This window comes from Schistocerca serialis, chromosome 2, assembly GCF_023864345.2.
Source record: "Schistocerca serialis cubense isolate TAMUIC-IGC-003099 chromosome 2, iqSchSeri2.2, whole genome shotgun sequence".
NCBI lineage: Eukaryota > Metazoa > Arthropoda > Insecta > Orthoptera > Acrididae > Schistocerca > Schistocerca serialis.
The window spans coordinates 360,031,772-360,050,441 of record NC_064639.1 but is presented as its reverse complement, the minus strand read 5'-3'; the positions used below and the strand labels follow the sequence as shown (position 1 = coordinate 360,050,441).

Below are 18,670 nucleotides of genomic sequence, written 5' to 3'. Positions count from 1 at the left end.
CTTCTCTGAATACATTAAGTATCTCTTGTTAGCCCTACTTGGTACAGGAGGCACACACTTGAGCAGTATTGTGGGATGAGTCGCACAAATGATTATCAAGCAATTACCTCTGTGGACTGATTGTTTCCACAGCATTCTACCAATAAATCAACGTGGTCCACCCTGCTACATTCTTTTATTGTTTCTTTTCATGTTGTTACAAAGTATAATACTCAGATCACTGGAATCTCCATATAGTGATATCAAAAATTGGGAAAAAATAGATTGCTACATACCTTATACAAGAAACATTACGGTTTAGACAGACACAATTAAAAGACACTTAATATAAGGTTTAGCCGACAGCCTTTGTCAGAAAAGAAACATGAACATGTACCATTCATTCATTCAGACAAGCAAGCACACCTCACGCACACATGGCCACTAACTCTGACAGCTCGGGCCGGAAGGCTGTGGCTGAAAGCTTATGTGTAAGTGTCTTTTAATTGTGCCTGTCTTCAATTTAACATGTCATCTTTGTGGTAAGTAGCAGTCTATCTTTTCATACATTGTTGATACCAGATATTTGTGTGAGTCAAAAAACTCCGGATGTGACTCATTGATACTGTAGTCATAAAATACTTTTTTTTGTGTGTGAAGTGCATTGTCCTGAATGCAAGGCCAGTGTGCTGACCACTGTGCCACCTTGCTCAGTGCCCTTTCTTTGTACCACTTTGAAATACAAGGGTTGAATGAAAAGTAATGTCTCCACTTTCGATAATTTTGTTCGGATGGGAATTTTAATAAAGCAAACACAGAGATAATCCTTAGAACGTGATCTTTAATTACCAATTTTCACTTTTCCACATAATCACCAACCAATTGGATACATTTCTGTCAAGTTTTCTGAAACCATCATGGAAGAAGTCGACACTGTGTTTCTGCAACCACAGTATTACAGTTCTCTCAATGTCTTCATCAGAAGCCTAATGATGTCCCCACAGATCATCTTTCATTATCGGGAACAGATGGAAGTCAGATGTTGCTAAATCTGGACTGTACGGAGGATGCTGTACGGTAGTGAGATTCAGTCTCTGCAGTTCTGCTGTGGTGACATCCAGGGTACCCATCATGCACAGATCTTTCGACAGCCAAGCAAAGCAATGATGTGACCCACCCATTCTTGGAGAATGCCAATTTTGCTTGCAGTTTCTCTCTGAGTGATACGACGATCGCCCTGAATCAGTCTCTCAACATTTTGCTTGTGAAGCTCAGTGGTTGCTGTCACAGGACGTCCAATTCTTTGTTTGTCACTTAAGTCAGATGTTCCCATGTCAACATCTTTAAACTTACTCGCCCATTGCCGTACAGTATTCACATCACCACAATCACCATAAATTCCTTTCATTCTCTGATGAATCTCCTTTGGGGTGACACCTTCTGCTGTCAAAAATTCAGTGACTGCAAGTTGCTTAGATCGCATTGACCGACCTTCTGCGCTTGGTTCCATACTTCACACTATAACATCACAACCGATCAGTGTTAAGGTTTCCTGCCAACTGGAGGTGTAGAAAAGAGGCAACGGAACAAGCCAGTACCTGCCGTGTACCAATGCTGCCAACTGTTGAAGAGTTACGAAGGTGGAGGCATTACTTTTCAGTCCACCCTTGTATTATCAAGATCTAGCTGAATATATGCACGGCTTCTTAAAGATGGTACTTCTTTATAGACAAAGGCATCATTTGCAAAAAGTCCGAGGTTACTATTGACATTGTCTAGGTCATTAATACACAACATGAACAGCAAGGGTCCCAATGTATTTTTGTGATGCACACCTGAAGTCACTTCTACATCTGTAGATTACTTCCATCCAGGATAAATTTTTGCATCCACCCTATCAAAAAATTCTCACTCAAGTCACAAATTTTGCTTGATATTCCATATGATAGTAATGTTGATAAAAAGTGTATGTGTCATATTGAGTCATATGCTTTTTGGAAATCAGGAAGTACTGCATTTAGCTGACTATCTTGATCAATGGCTTTCAGGATGTCATGTGAGAAAAGTGATAGTTGGGTTTAACAGGGTTAATGTTTTTGGAATCCACGTTGGTTGATATGGAGGACGGCATTCTGTTTGGAATACCTCTTTATGTTTGAGTTCAGAATCTTTATGCTTAAATTTTCCCCATATCACAGCTAGCAGTTTTGGGATTAAACTAGCTTTCTGTACTTAGCATAGAGTGAGCTCCATGGCTCTTTTGGAGTGCTTCAAACCCTGGCACTTTGCTGTGAGTACTTCAGCAAATAATCACTAGGATTTCAATATTGTCACATTTGGGGGGTATTTCTTTGGATCTTACACTGACACTTCTGGGTCCACTAGAGCTATCATTATCTGGAGTGGATGGAGAGTCACCTAACCTAAAAGAAGAAGAAGAAGTGAGAGAAACCTGATGCACAATGCACACGTAGTCAGCTACCTGGGTAGCAGCCTCTGTGATATAATGCACACCTTACCCATTTACAAGGATTCTACAGTTCTCAACCCTGTGGCACAGGTCCAGGAAACCACAACGTAGCTCATCACAGAACCTTCAAAGTCTCTTGTTTAATCCTTTCACTCGCGTCAGAACCAGGAGGCCATGATCAGTTCTGGAGGCAATGCCACAGTTGTGAGCTTTGTTGAAATTCCGTGAACAAGGCTGTTCTCCTTGACTTTTTCTGCCAGTCAGTAGAATGGTCCAAGTACGACGTCAGAGTCCGGGTGACGGGCATCATTCGTTCCATCGTGTGCCACTATCTTCAGTTGGTTGCATCCTGTTCCCTGAGTGGTTGCTGCAGTACAGTCTTAAGTGTTGATTGAGGCCTCCAGGCATACACTCTATAGAGTGCAACTGGTGTTCCTTCCCATCTCTTGTGCTATTCCCCTAAGGGATACTATTATCGTCACTATGTTTGAACTACCAACGATTAATAGAGGCTTACCCTTTTGCGTTCGCCTTCTCTTGATGCTGGTCACAGCAGGTTTCCCAACAGGTGAAGTGTCTCACTAGCTCAGATTCAGTTGCAGTGGAAGACAGCAGCTCAGACTTGTTGGTTGGGGGACCAGTATAACACCCTGAGTTCTTCCTGGTCCCTGTCTCCCTGTATAGGTGCACCTAGCCCCAACCACTGACCTGCCTCTCATAGTCAAGTGGACAAGCAGTGATAGATCCTACACTTCCTGCAGAGGAGAGATTGATACCACCTGCCTCTTGGGAGTCCTTCCAATGTTCACAGTTCACACTCATTCATAGCAGCTTCCAGTCGTTTGACGGTAGTCAAGGTGATTTCCAGTTGCTGACAAATGTCAGCTAACTCATCCCGTGTCTGAGAATTGCATTCACAGTGTGGTCTGCCTGCGTATCTGGGTGGTAACGTGTTTGCCTACCATGCAGTGGGCGAGGGTTCGATTGCTGGTCTGGTTGGAAATTTTCTCCACTCTTGGACTGGGTCTTGTGTTGTCCTCGTCATCCTTTCATCGTCATCACCGACACACAAGTTGCCCAATGTGGCATCACCTGAAATAAGACTTGCAACCCGGTGGCTGAATTTCCCCAGATGGGTCCTCCAGGCCATCAGTGCCATACAATCATTTCATTCCATTCACAGTGGAGCTGTATTGTGACTGGTGCATTGCTTTACTGAACAGTAAACAAATAACTTTCAAATGAACTTTTGTTTCTCTTTAATTTCTGGATCCGTTAAGCTAAAAGTATTACTAATTCATTTCAAGAACTAAGGAATTGGTATGCAAATTGAGATTACTATAAAGGCAACAGAAAAACCTGTGAGAAAAGTTACTAATTTCCTGAAACTTTTTTGAGCTTATAGTTAACTCAGTAAAAAAACTTGAAAATAAAATTAATTTATGATAAGTGCAGACATCATATGCTCTTATGGAAAGGGAAAGTTATATGTAACACGATATGTTAGTTATAAAATGTGTTAATGCACTATACTCATAACTTCTGAAAATTATCAAAAAATTTACATTTATTCATGTTTATATACACTGAAATGCAAAGTGAACGATTCTTTGAATGAGGTTACAACTGCTAAAAGTGTATAAAGCACAAATGTTGAGTACCGCTGATGCTACAGCACAAAGTATGTTTTTCATAGCACACAGTGTCTGAACGTACATAACATATCATGACACACTTGTGAGTTTTAAACAATTAGCATGAAAAGCATTTTTAAATTTTACACAAATTTTTTGGGCCTAAGTTTTTGAAGCGAATTTATGTGACATGTATTTTTACTCAAACACAGAGGGAATACAAGAAGTTGTCTTGTATACATAAATATAAGTAAATAATTGTGCAAGTTGCATGGATTTTGCACTTTGCTGTTTTTGTTACACATCTTGGACAGGTGTGCCAAAGATGAACACTGCAGCATCAGTACATCTCACAAAAAGATGTAAAATGTGGATCTTTGCAACGTATGTCTTCCGATTGGAGTGGATGCTCGAGGAATGTGTGCTCGGTGCACAGGTCAGCGATCCTCCTGTGTGGTGGTTTGATTTGTTTAACCAATACCTCAATGATGAATATACCTGCCCTCATGTTCGCATGCAATCCAAAATTGGGCTAGTATTTCATCTGAATACCCCATAAATCTGCAAGCTGCATGATTTGACCAACTGGCCAAAAGGAGACTCACAATGAACCCCATCTGAAACTCAGTCAGATGTTGATAACACTGTTTTACATGACTACTTGGCACCTCCGTGTCCTGTAGTGTTCACTCAAAACTTGATACTGTTCACAGCCCTTGTATACCCTTATTAAGCTTGATAACAACATGAACTGAACTCTAGTGGCCATTTTACTTTTCACAGAGAATTTCAACTGTATTTATTTACATACCTATTGATGGTATGTATGTGTACAAAGTTACATTGACATCCACCATGTTTCTGCATGCCTCACTCTTTTTTTTTTCAGGAAGCTTAAATAATTTTATTTAGAGCAACAGTCAAATGTAGCAGACAACAGCTCCCTGAGGCTTCAGCTGGTACAACAATATAACAGTTGCATGCAAAGAGTGAAATAAAAGTTTTAAAAAAGTTTTGCACCACCCCACATCTCAAATAGTTTGTTTGTTTCATTGGAAACAACTTTCTCAGTTTCTCAGTACTGCTTTGACTATGGGAAATTGCTGTCTACAGCCACCTGTGTGATAGTGCAGAAAGTAAAGCTACAATGTTAGTGCAGTTCAGCAGGGTGCAGTGTATGCAATCATGAATGTGGTAAATGGCTTTTGAATTTTGTTTGGTGGGTCAGCTTGCTTTAAAGTATGATTTCAAGCTTAGACTTTGTGTACATTGTAGCTTTACATCAAGAAGCATTGTCACCACTCTAAGTTGGGTGCCAAATTGGTGTACACCACAGTGATGTCATTTGAACATTCAGCACAGTTTTGTCAAGCAGTTTATTTGTAAGTATTCTGCTAATGCACGTGGTCTAGAAAAACATTCATTACCACAAGTCAGTCACCTTGTTTGGAACTGAGAGTCATAAGTCTCTAATGAAAAGGGAGAGAATACATTATTTAATATCATCAACTGAATTTCCTATCCAGAGGGCATGAAAAAGTTCCAAAAGTTGCAGCATCTGAATTTCAACATTCCTTTCTGCTCAGTGCTCAAGAATGAATATATATTTTTAACCTCTCAGTACAGGCTAAGATATTGATTTCAGTGTGCAAAGCTGTACTTTTAAAAGTTTTCTTGGTGAAATGGTCACTTTTATTTCCAAAGAGACACAATCAACTAACCTTATGAAAAAATAACGAGCAAGAAAGGAAAGTAAGCACAAATATCTAGCCATACATGTATTATTACTCTGAAATTGCAACATGCTGAGAGAAATATCCAAACTCAAAGGAAGCTTTGAACTGTTTATTAGAAGTAGTTGAATAAGATTACAGAGAAATGGTGTACACATGCAAGGCCAAGGGAGATTTCTTGCGTTGACACAGAGAAGGCACTGATGTGAATGAAGTATTGTTTTTGTTATTTTGATATAACTTGTATAGTAATCTAGGCCATCTGACAGCCTGTTGTGGAGAACAGTTTTCCTTGTACAGCCTTTTGAAGCAACTGTTTCCTCTTATGTTCAAATAGACAAACTGGAGTACCACTACATTGTAAAATTAAATAGTTGGACGACTTACAGGCAATCAAAGTTCATAAAAAGATGGTGGTTTAAAAGGAGCCTCTGCTCTCATTTTCAATAAGAATTCGGCTACTGAATCCAAATATGACATTCTTCTAGTGACAATGATGCAGTAAAAGTGTACCAACATAACAACAGATCAAAACACTAAGAGTGAAATAAGGTCTCAGAGTAGTTGGCACATTTTTTAAATGCTGATCAAAAGCAAATGCAATTTTTCCACTATTTCAAAAAGCATTCGGTTGATTTAGTATGTCAGCCTGTTATTGTGGATGACAATTGTGTTCACTGCTTCACACTAGAAATGTAGTAACGGCTTACACACCTATGTACAGTTTTATTTGGTGATCGGATTACTATGTATTTTTATGGGACCCTTGTCCATTTTAATTAGGCAAAGATTTTAAAACATTTTCAGGTTTCTGATTTGTCAACCAGCCACACATGATCAGAAATACCCGACCAGTACTTTCCCGTGGGGAACTGTTTAAACAGTAAAATCTGAGATATTTTAATGTAGTTTACATCCAATTTAATTTCTTCATTTTGTACGTTACTGCAGGTGGACTGCTTTTATAATAGTTTCGCTACACTTGATGCATTTGGAATACTGGAACTAACCACTTGCTTTATATACATTATTTGACTGATGAGCATGCTCTTGAATCATAAAACCCAATCCACCACTACAAGCATGATCCTTAAACGACTATACAATTATCTTGATGCTGCATCCTGATGGTTTTTCCCACAAGATATATATGTGTGTATATGCATATGGTACACTATTTGATGTCTTTCCAGTTACTGTTACGGAACCACCCGTTACTGGTCAGGCCTCAGGAACAAAATCTGTGAAAGGTGCAAACAATATGCCTCAGTCAACTGACACAGGAACAGGTGCAGAGACCAGCACTAACGTTAACAACAATACAGACAACAATAAGGTCGCTGTCTCACCTGAAGCAAACGGAAATACATCCTCATGTGTTATTGAATTCAAAACTGTTTGGTTCAACTTTGCTGCACCTCCGCATGCACCTATTACTCGAAAAATAGACTTTACTAGGTGAGTGAAACAAATAAATCGTGTTATTATCTTAATTTTCTCGCCTGTTTTTCCGTAATTCACATTTTGTTTTTTAAAGCTAATCAGGTCACAAGAATTTAATTAGTTTTGTGTGAAATTACTCAGACTAGCCATACTGCCTTAAGGAAACACAGGTCGTATGAGTGGTGTCAGTTTCAGTGTATTACCATGTCATCATCAGAAGATTTTAGTTGTTGCATAGGAGCTCATTAGCTGAAGAGGCCTAGAGAAGCACTCAGAATGTAAACAATTTCTACAATAAGTTGCATATGTTATAGGTTCCAGATCAAAATCAAATCAGGTCATTTTTATATAGATTTAATTTTTTCTTCGTCTAGATACTTGTGTACATATAATCTTTCAAAGTTATATGCTAAATAAATTTCTTCAGAAAATCAGGACACTCAATTTCACAGTCTTTTCTTCAAATAACTTCTATCACAGTTTATTAAACCACTTCATTACAAATAAAGAATTGCTGTTACTATCTGACCAGCAACTTTTGACATACAAATGGGTACTAATATTTTCTTTACAAGGTTTGTTTGGAATGAATAATTATTATTTCCTCCTAAAATTTACACGAATACCTGGAATGTTTTGCAAAGTGTGTACCACCTTGTTGTAGTCACTGTCTGTTGGCTAAAATATTGGATTGCTGCAACTCCGAAGATCTGCCTCAAATGAAAAAATGTTACTCCATAATCACAGTATGTGTCAGCCGCGCATGAAACAAAAAACAAAGACATTTGCATGACTGTATTGAAATGCAAGTCTCTTAAATACATTAAAATATAGAAATAAAAATATTTGCCTGTGGTGTCTCAGATGGAAAGACTGCAGCGTCACTTAATTTTTGATTATACAAGGCCTCAGTTCTTGTATTGAAATCATTAAATAAGGGAACAGGTGCTTACTCCTATCCAATATAGCCCCACCATATGAGGTGAAGCTTGCTTCCTCTGTCCCATAGCACACTTACGAAAATTGCAAGTAAAAAGTACATGCAGTTCTCTCGTAAATCAGATTTTCTATTTTTACAACAAAGAAGAGGACATGATGTTTCATGAAAGCATATATAGTAAAAATGATGAGCAAGAGTATGTAGCAGAAATGTCAAGTGCATGGCAGAACGCATGTGTAAATAATGGAATATTAATATGTTCCATACATGACCCCCTTTACAACTTCTTTCACTACTTAATGTGTAGCCTAGTCCTTCATAGCTGGTTCAGACTTCATGTAGATTATCTCTTCTTTTGTTTGTTTCTTTCTTTTGTAGTTGCTTTAATTTTAGCATTGACTGCTCTTCCATCTGTATTTAATGTAATTTCAATTATAATGTTTTGGTATTATATTGCTATTAATGTAAGTGTTACTTAATTGAATTTCAGATTGGACTGGAATTTATTGAGCACTGCATCACCTGCAATTAATGCATGGATGAACCCAAGCAATCGGTTTGCCATTAGAGTGGTCCATATGGTGCGCAGTATGTATCGCCGCTCGACAGGCGTTGTAGCAAGTCTGATGGCTGATGCCGTAGATGTTCGGGGAATTCATATTCCTGTTAGAGTAAGTTTCTCATTCCCAATCCTCAACACCTTTTTTAATAAGGGTTTTTTTCCCAGATCATCTAAAAATTTCAAGTTTACCAATTGCTCAAAAATAGGCACTGTGTTTGTCTTTTGAAAATTATATCTTAATTTTGTAAATAATTTTTGTGGACACTTTAGTGCTACAGATATTTCTTTGCTCAGATTCAGTAAAAATTTGTTAGGTGTTTTGATATAAAGCAATTGTTCTGCATGTCTACCTGAGTTAAGTCTCTCATTGCCAAGATTTTTGTGGAATCTTATGTTCTAAGTAAACTAAAACTCCAGGTGGACCTTAAGTGGGACGACAGCATAGTACATTTGAAAGAGGCATCCCCTACAATGCTAAAAATGTCTGGAGCTACTTTCAGATTTGTCAATCTCGAAACATCACTCTTCTGCCATAGACTGTCACACTATACACTATAATTCCCTAGGAGAACATCTGATGGCACTGTTTCCTTAAATGTAGCTAGTGTTACCTTACAAGGATATTATGGAGATGGGTGTTAAAGAACTGCTGAGTGGGATGGAGGAGGTCTGTTTGTTATAAGGGGAATTAATGTGCTGCAAAGATGATTTGCCGTTATTATATATCAATGAGGGTTTTATACACACACACACCAGAATGGTGTCCCTTCATCCAGTAGTAAAATGTGACCAACTGAGTAAGGGAGGAAGGTGTCACAGTGTTTTAAGACACTGGATACATATTTGGGAGATTGTTGATTCAGGTCTCTGCCTTGACATCCAGATTTAGTTTTCAATGGTTTTCCTAACTTGCTTCAGGTGAATGGCAGGATCTTTCCTTTGAGAAGTACACGACTTGAGTTCTTGCCCTGTCCTTCACCAGTCCAAGTTTGTATTCCATCTGTAATGACCTCATTGTCAGAAGAACATTAAACACTAAGCTTCTTTCCTTAAGTGTGACTCTCAGCAGTATTTCGTCCACTGTAAGGAAACATACCTGTTGCAACTGAATCTGTTTCTGTTCTTAAAGTGACAACAGTACAATTGCAGTTGATCTTCAAAAGGCTGTAAGATCGACTGAAAAGATAAGTTTACGAGTTTTCACAGAGATAACGATTTTTGTAGATTTTAGTATTTCATGCCATGTTATTAACTAACCAGAGTACAAAAATTATAATCACTATTTTAAATCTGAACAAATTTGTGTGGTGTGGTTCTAAAATTTGATAACAATTCTGTCTCCTGTTGCAAAGTATTCATAAAGTCACTCATTGAGTTTACCAGTGTTATTTACGGATCAATGAGTGACTCTTGTTTCAGAATAAGAGGTGCTGTTGGTCATGAAGACATTAGGCTGGCAATATGTGTTTACCAGACCATCCCTGTTGTGAGTCTGCCTGCAAAGGCTAACTGATTAGGATTTGGAACATAGTGAAATCTTATAGCATAAGAATAGTCACCAGCATTCAGTGTAGTCACTTGTCCAAACATCAAATATATGTTTGTGAATGTAACATGGATGATTAAGCCTTTGATATAATTTCTAAAAACATTTTGTGGAACTATTGAAAGATAATGAGCCAGGAATTGTGGAGGTTGTCACTCTAGTACCAGTGCAAATTCCCACTCTCTCAGATACATTAACCATTTATTGTGCCAAACAGTGTACAATCCTGTAGTTTTCCATTGCAGGTAAGTCATATTTTAAACAAACTGTGTTTTCATGCAGTAGTCACTGACAGTGGTGCTGCAAGTGTCTTTAATTGAAGTTATCATCATTGAATGATTAATGTAAATTATTGTTGCTATACAGAGTCGTTATGGGCGTTACACACCATTGTCAAAGACATTGCAGGAAGATCCATCCTGTCAGCTTTGTAATGTTCTGCAGAAGTACGTACTACAGACAGATTTGACAAGCATAGAAGCCAGTCTTCGGGAAAATGAACTGCCTAACCTTTCTACACTACGGCAAGTGAGTTCACCATTCCCACACATATATATATATATATATATTTTAGAATTTCACATTTTAATGAGTATAGTAGTGATATTGCATCAATAGTTTTAGATAATTTCTGTGTTTTGATTCTGAATTCAAAATCTTTTTGATAGTCTGATGTCTATAAATAAAAATAATTAAACTGAGGCACTGAGAACCATAAAAACCCAAATCACAGACACAAAAGTTTTGAGAGAAAGAAGTGTTTGTAAAAATCAAATTTGTAGGCAAACCATCACCCTCATAGGTCTGTCTTCAAGTCTCAACATCTTATATTTCCTATAAAAAAGTAATGTACCCACTTCATGTTGTGAAATTTTAATTAACATTTAGAATTATTATATATATTCTTATGACAGTAGTGTCTTTTTGACAGTTGTCAGGTTTGCAATTAATGTGAAACTACTGGGTATCACACGAAAAAACCACCAACAACTAACAGTCTGCTCATTGTCACCTGCCATGTATTGTTTTGAAACTGTTATGACTCGTTTTGTATTGTCAGTATTTCTTTATCATCTAATTATGCAGTGTTGTCTGTTTGTTTTTGTATGTGCTCATGATGGGCAGCAATTTGTATGTAATGGGAAACAGTCTGTACTCGGAGCTGCTTTTTCATGCACATCCCTGTAGAATCAGAACATAGAAAACAGATACTAAATGCACCACACACACAACTATGACCTATTCCAACACTTCATGATCCTCATTATCATCATTTTCATTAAGTACAATCTGTGGCTAGTGGTATTTATAAAATTGTCTTTCCATGAAATCTAGTTTTTTAAGTCTTTGTATTTCAAGGCTGATATGTGGCTGCCACCTACACATATGGGCACTAGATTTTACAAGGCATTTACATATTGTGAGGAACTGTCAAAATCTGGTCTCCCTTATTGTTACTTGCAGAAAATCATTGTCTCCCATGACTCCAATGAAGAATGTGTAATTTGAAACAACAGTTCCAGGCAACCCGTTGAAAACCTCATCATTGTAAACTTTCTGAAATCTACATTGTTACCATGTACACCAACATTTGATTTGGAATTCATTTTTGTAATACTGTTAAAGGTTTTGAAATTCTCAGCATCCATTTCACAGACTACAATAGGCTTAGGTAGTCATGATTTCTGTATAATGTGACACCAACCAACAGGCAAGAAAAATGAAACAGTTTTCCTCTTCATGTTTTCTTTCTGATCAAAGTCAGCATCACATGTCAGAATAGTGTGGCCGGGAACTAAAAATTTGCAAGTTTCACCTCAAATTGTCCAGAGTGAAAAAAAAAAAAAAAAAAAAAAAAAAGCTTTTAAGTGCAGTTGCACGAGTAGGAATAAAATGATAATGTGTTAATTAATGTTAACTTCCGACTTCAGCAGCTACTCAAACAAACACTCTGCCAATATACCTCCAATTGTGAAGTACTGCTGTGTACATGATGTAGACAGTAAAATATGATAACTATTGAGTGGGCCGGCGGAGTGGCCGAGCGGTTGTAGGCGCTACAGTCTGGAGCCGCGCGACCGCTACGGTTGCAGGTTCGAATCCTGCCTCGGGCATGGATGTGTGTGATGTCCTTAGGTTAGTTAGGTTTAAGTAGTTCTACGTTCTAGGGGATTGATGACCTCAGAAGTTAAGCCCCATAGTGCTCAGAACCATTTTTTTGAACTATTGAGTGGTGCAGAGCAATTATGCTTTATGCTTTGTATGATTATGGAAGTGAATATTAGAGAAATCAGTGAGACAGGTTTCCATGAATGTTCATTTATTCAGTGTGGGCCTACAGCACAGATGAAGCTGGTTCACCTTAAGATCAACAGAAGTCAGGAGCTTGAATGCATGCTACAGTCTCAAAATCAACAATGGTGTGCTTTAGGTCCTTATTATCCTCAGTTAATGTTTTGCATCATACTGCTTGTTTCCAGGCAGACTGCTAATCTGAAATTAATTAACAATATACTGACATTAAGAATGTGGCTGCAAAAAATACCAAATAGTTAGTCTTTGTAGTTACTTAACACTGTAAAATGTTCCAAATTTCTCTTGTTAGTCACTCAGGTCTATGTTGATTGAACACGAACTGTTTGCGAGCCAGTAGTCTCTCTGAAAATTCATTCCAGTTGTACTATTTCATAATAAACAACCACCACATGTTGTACGAAATATTATATTATAATATAATATATATTATATATAATATAATAATATATAATATAATATGAAATTAATAGAAAATTGACAAAAGCATTCTGTATGAATACAGTAGAGAATTCAGGTTGTGTATTTTTATACAATATCTGCTGTTATGGGAAAAACTGGACTGCTCAGAATGAGCTACTATGTGGACAGAAGAAAGTTCTGTACATCCTCTTGTTAACTTCAAAAATATGTATCGGTCTCCTTTAATTTCAGTCTCTTAAAAAGATTTGTATAATTCATGGACAGATCTTAATATGGATGTATTAGAATAATAAATTATAGGATTAATGTGTGATGAACACGTCTTTGTTTTGTTGGGTTGTGTTGAAAGAACCGTATGGCTGTATTTCATAAGAACTGCCACAATATTATACTGGAACTATTGAGATTATACCACTTTATGGGATGTTGCCCTTCATTTAAACTACATTTCTTGGATGACCGTCTGAATTATTCCTGGTGTTGTTAGTGATGTACATGGAGAATGGTTCCACCATGACAATTCTCAAATGGAAAAGTGTTGTCAAGGAAAATGGACTGCCACAATGTTGTCCAATTACTGTGGACCCTCACAAAACAACGTTCCTAAAGAAATCACAGGAAATCTTTACTCATAAGTAACTCACTTTGTTTAGTCCTTTGTGTGCTGTTTGCATTTGGAATACTTGTTCTAAGAGCATGTCACTTTTCCAATGACATATAATGCACAAGCCGCTGTAAGAAAGTATAAAAAACTATTATTATATTATTATATTATTCTGAAATTAGCTTTTTATTCAGTGAGTGAATTATCTTCCAGTGTATTGTTCTTGTAACTGAAAAAAAATTTCCATTACCCAGTGTTATTAGAAAGAAGAATTTCAAAAGACAGCAACCCAATTTAAAAGACCAATAATCAAGGGTAGATTGTATAGTGAAGTATCACAAACTGTAACAGGCCAGAAGCACCAAAAATGGGGTTTTACTGTACTTTCACTATCTGGAGTCAAAGTCATTCCCTATTAGCCAAGAAATGTTCCTTAAAATTTCCATAGGAGGTGTACAATTTGAATGATCATGTCTGGTTCTTCCTACCTTGAATGTCAAACTATTCTGGGGAACAGAGTTGTTGAGCCGGCGAAAGGCAATGTTGGATACTGTTTGATGGTTAGAAAGAGGTGATGATACCCATTTCAGAGGAAGAAACCCCAGAAAGTTTAGAAAATGAAGGAAAGCAACTTATCTACTAACACACAGTTGGATCCTAGAATAGAACAGCAACATGACAACAAAAATCAAATGTACTTGCTACTATCTAAAGAAAATTCTCTCTCTAAAGCAAGTGAGAGTGAGAGATTGGAAGAACTGGAACTGTATCAGCTATTGCTAATCAACAGAGAAGTGTTTTCTGATAAGCCAGGAACAATTATAGGATATGAATGTAAACTGAAAATAAAATTTGACGAATCCATTAAAAAAAAAAAAAAAAGCCCTTAGTGTATTCCAGTAGCCCTGAAAGAGCAGATCAAGCCAAAGATAACAAAAATGTTAGATCAAGGTGTTACAGAGAGGTCACAGTGCCTTTAGCAACCCCTTTTAGTAGTATGTAAACCAAATGGTAAAGTTTGATTAGTGTTAAATATTTGAGTCCTTAACCAAGAAACATAAGGCAAAAAAGTGACCGGCCTTTAGCAATGGAAGAAAATTTATAGAGATTAAGGAGTGCTGAAAATATCAGCAGCATGAACTTGATGCATGGATATTGGCAAGTACTGTTACATACAGTTTTGAGAAAATAAACTGCTGTTGTCCACAAAGAAAGATCTTACCAGTTTTGAGTGCTACCTTTTGGATTAGAGGTCTGTCTCTGTACTTTTGAGGGCTCTTTACAATCTGGCTGTTGGTAAAGAACCGGTGTACAATGTAATTCTCTCTGTCAGCGACACATCATATTAATAATTTATTAATTGTGGGAAGCACACAAACGCTTATTGCAAAATGTCATACAAAGGTTCCAGGAGACGGATGTGACAGTGAAACTGATAGTGTTGCGAGAAAAGAAATAACATACCTGGACACATTACTGATGAGTGTTGCATGACCTTATCTAAAATTGAGTTGAAGCAATCACTCAGTGCACATCTCTTCAAAATTGAGAACAGTTGAAATTTTTATTGGGTTTGGTCAGATTTTATAGAACTTAGTATATCAAACAATTGTATGGCAAAGCTCTTAAAGGAAAATACAAAGTTTAAATTGTTCAGGGGAAGAAGAGGCCTTTAATGACATCAAAGAAGCAATGAGGAAAGTGAAAATTTTGAACCACCCTAATTTCAAGGGAGTGTGTAAAATGTTGGCTTATACATTGGATTTTAAGTTAAACTGTGAGACCTTCCAATGGGAATTAAATAATGAAGATAAACATTAAAGCATTGCGTTCAGAAGTAGTTTTCCTAATATTAAACATCTACATCATTATTTAGTTACCGAGAGAGATGATTTGACCGTAGTATGGAGCTTCAAATGCTTCTAGTACCTTTTTGCAGGTTACAAAAAAACTACATACACAGATCAATTTTTAATGAACACAGGCCATCTGCATCATACCTTAATATGGTGGATTCTGTTCCTGCATGAGTTTAATTCTGAAATTAATATATTAAAGGTCCGAAAAACAAAATTCTGGATGCTTTATCTCGACTTATGATAGGAATATATGATGAGGAAATGTCAGGAGCCAAATTGAGACTGTACTGTTTTCTAATATATCCGCTGTCCGCGGATAGGAAAATCTTATAGTGTGAGTTATAGCATTTTTATTTAAACGAAAGTCTTTCTTCAAAATTTACAAAACAATATTCGTGAGGTAGGACTGATCCTCCAAGCCTACCAATAACTAAATCAGAGATTCTTCCAAACATAAACTGTCTGTAGTAACCATAAAACTTCACCAAACCAAGCCCCGGGCGTCTCGTGAAGAGCGGCCCAGAGTCCACGTTACCGTCACCTGAGTCTGGGGACAAGTAGAGGCACTGCGAGGATGGCTCCGGTATGCTGGCGGTGGTGGACGATGATGCGGCGGCTACAATGACACCAGTGGGCTCGCTTGGCGTGAACTGCCTCTCCAGGCTCCTGCGCCAGCCTAAATACTGCTTGGCACATGGATATGGCTGACTCTATTTGCAATCACGTGTCGAGCGGAAGGAAAGAGGTCCGCTGCTGTAGCGACCTCTTGCGGCGCCATGGACCCCTCCTGGTGGTCTGTGGGAAGCGTCTGTGTTTCCGGGACGACTGGTCAGGCTGACCCCTACTCGGTCCGGGACCCGCTGTACTGGTCTGCTTTGCGGGAAGCGAGAGTTGCAGGTGCTTAGTTTGGACACACTGTTTTCAAAACAGCGGAACATACAAAAGGAATAAAGGCTTTTGAAAATAAGATTATGCATTTACAAGAAGAAGATCCTAATTTGAATTAATTATCCAGTAAAACCAAGAAATGATGAAAAAAGATAAAGTTTTAGGTAAATGGAAACTTTACAGTAATGTGTTGCTATACCAGAAGAAAAAGACCAAGACCTGGACATGGTGTCATAGTATGCAGCTATTGCAACATTTGACAGGTGGGGGGATGGAAAGAGATTATAGCATCTGTGATGTTCTTAGTGACTGTCCAAAATCGTTGTACTGTGCTGGGTTTATTGACTGTGCCCTGCTTATGTAACAAGGCTTATTTGTTCTATAAGTAGATTCCCACAAGAGCAATAGCAGGGATCTGTGAAAGCTGAGACAGGTGAGGATGTAATTTTCTTTTTACAATCTAAAACAATATTATCTGTGATGTGATTCACCTCTTTGTATGAATTGCTGTGAAAGAAATTAGGAGGGGGAAAAACATCAAAGTGTTGATAAGATTAAAATGTAGTACACAAATTGAATTTTCAGTAAGTAAAGTGATTCCAATCTTAAGGAAAACAACTAGGACTTCTTTTGTTGAAGTTTAAGTTTCTAACAATTTAAATAAGACACTTAAAAGCCTTATGGGGAGTTGAGACACTAAGTTCCCTAAAGTCACAAAGAGTTATGGAAGGGTTTTGTTGATGTTAGTGTTCAGCTTAACTTTTGTAAACAGCACCCTGGTAAGAGAGGAGCTTGAACACGAGAGTGAGGTGTACAGATTTTTGTATTAAAATCTCAGTTTGAACAAGTTGTTTGTAAATTACAGATATTTCAACAAGAAGTTTCAGATAAAAAAGAAACAATTATTACTTTAGAGATGGAGAAGTAATACTGGTGTACTGAAATAAAGGATGGAATTGAATACTGGTGTACTGAAATAAATTGCATGTGTTGACAGTAGGCTAAGAAATAAAACAGAATCAACACATGCAAAATTAAACAATGGGAAATCCAGGATGGAATCTAACAATATTTTTGTTGTGCCTACACCTCTTATTCATACAACTGATTCATGATTTTCATAACTACATAATACAGAAGAATTTGTTCAATAAAATGAGTTTTGGTAAGTGATTTCTTGAGAAAATAAACAGGTTTAAGATAATGCAATTTTTTCCTGTGATTTGCTTGTTATATATGGAAACATGGACAACAATAAAAAGTACACAACCTGAATCCTTTACTGTTTTCATATGGAATGATTTTATTGATTTTTTAACAATTTCATATTTATGGCACAATACTTTGTACATCATGTGATTGTTGTTTATTGTGGAGTAATATGATAGGAATATGTTTTCTATGAGATACTGAGAACTGCTGGCTCACTTTTCAAGATGGTGCATAAAAAGTTGATGTTCACTCTACATAGATCTGAATGACTATCAAGAGAGATTTGAAAGATTTAGGTTGTAAGTAATTACAAAGACTATCTATTTGGTATTGTTTGGAACCATAGTCTTAATGTCAGTATATTATTAATTACACTTACATTAGCAATTTGACAGGGAACGGATAGTATGATGCAAAACATTGTTTTAGCTTAAACAAAAGACATAGGTATGCATAAAGGAAAATGGCAAAGAGTAAAGAAAACTAAGAAGTGCCTCACGGCAGTCTTGAAAGCTGGCAATGAACAAAGAGGTCTTGTAGGTACAACATGCAATAGCATGTTGTTATTCGTGCAGCACAGTCTCAATCAATTAAGGTGCTGTGGACCATAAGGACGTAAAGCACACCACTATTGATTTTGAGACTGTAGAATGTATGCAAGCTCCTGACATCTGTTGATCTTTTGTTGAACAATCTTTATCTGTGCTTTCCCACTCGAATGGAAATCGGCAGTGCTTTTTTGTAGTGAAGTTCCGGAGTTATAAAGTTTTAAAGATCGCCAGTAATAAAATCTCGAGTATAATTGTGCACTGCGTTGACTAAATTGTCCAGAAGCTTGAAGTCATTTTTTAGTTTCCGTGTGTCCATGAAGTCTAACCGTGTATTTCACTGTGGTTTTCTGTGAATATAAATCTAGGAGGATCTGGCTGGAGCACAGCAGATGTATTTATCTCGTACCACTGGCAAGCACTTGTCGCTAAGCTGATGAATTGCTCCCATTTTCAGTCTCTAATGAAGTAACAGCATGTACTTTTTCACTTTCTGAGCCTCTAAATTCAGTGTCA

The 18,670-nt window shown here is 37.3% G+C and overlaps 1 protein-coding gene across 1 annotated transcript in view; it reads left to right on the top strand.

Annotated features, from left to right (window-relative positions):
• The window catches only part of LOC126457180 (transmembrane protein KIAA1109), a 507,473-nt gene that overhangs the window by 203,660 nt on the left and 285,143 nt on the right, over positions 1-18,670 (top strand). Inside the window, exons 41-43 of the mRNA XM_050093265.1 lie at positions 7,010-7,274; positions 8,690-8,870; positions 10,674-10,835. Coding sequence (XP_049949222.1) covers positions 7,010-7,274; positions 8,690-8,870; positions 10,674-10,835 — 608 coding nt within the window. The remainder of the gene's footprint in view (positions 1-7,009; positions 7,275-8,689; positions 8,871-10,673; positions 10,836-18,670) is intronic.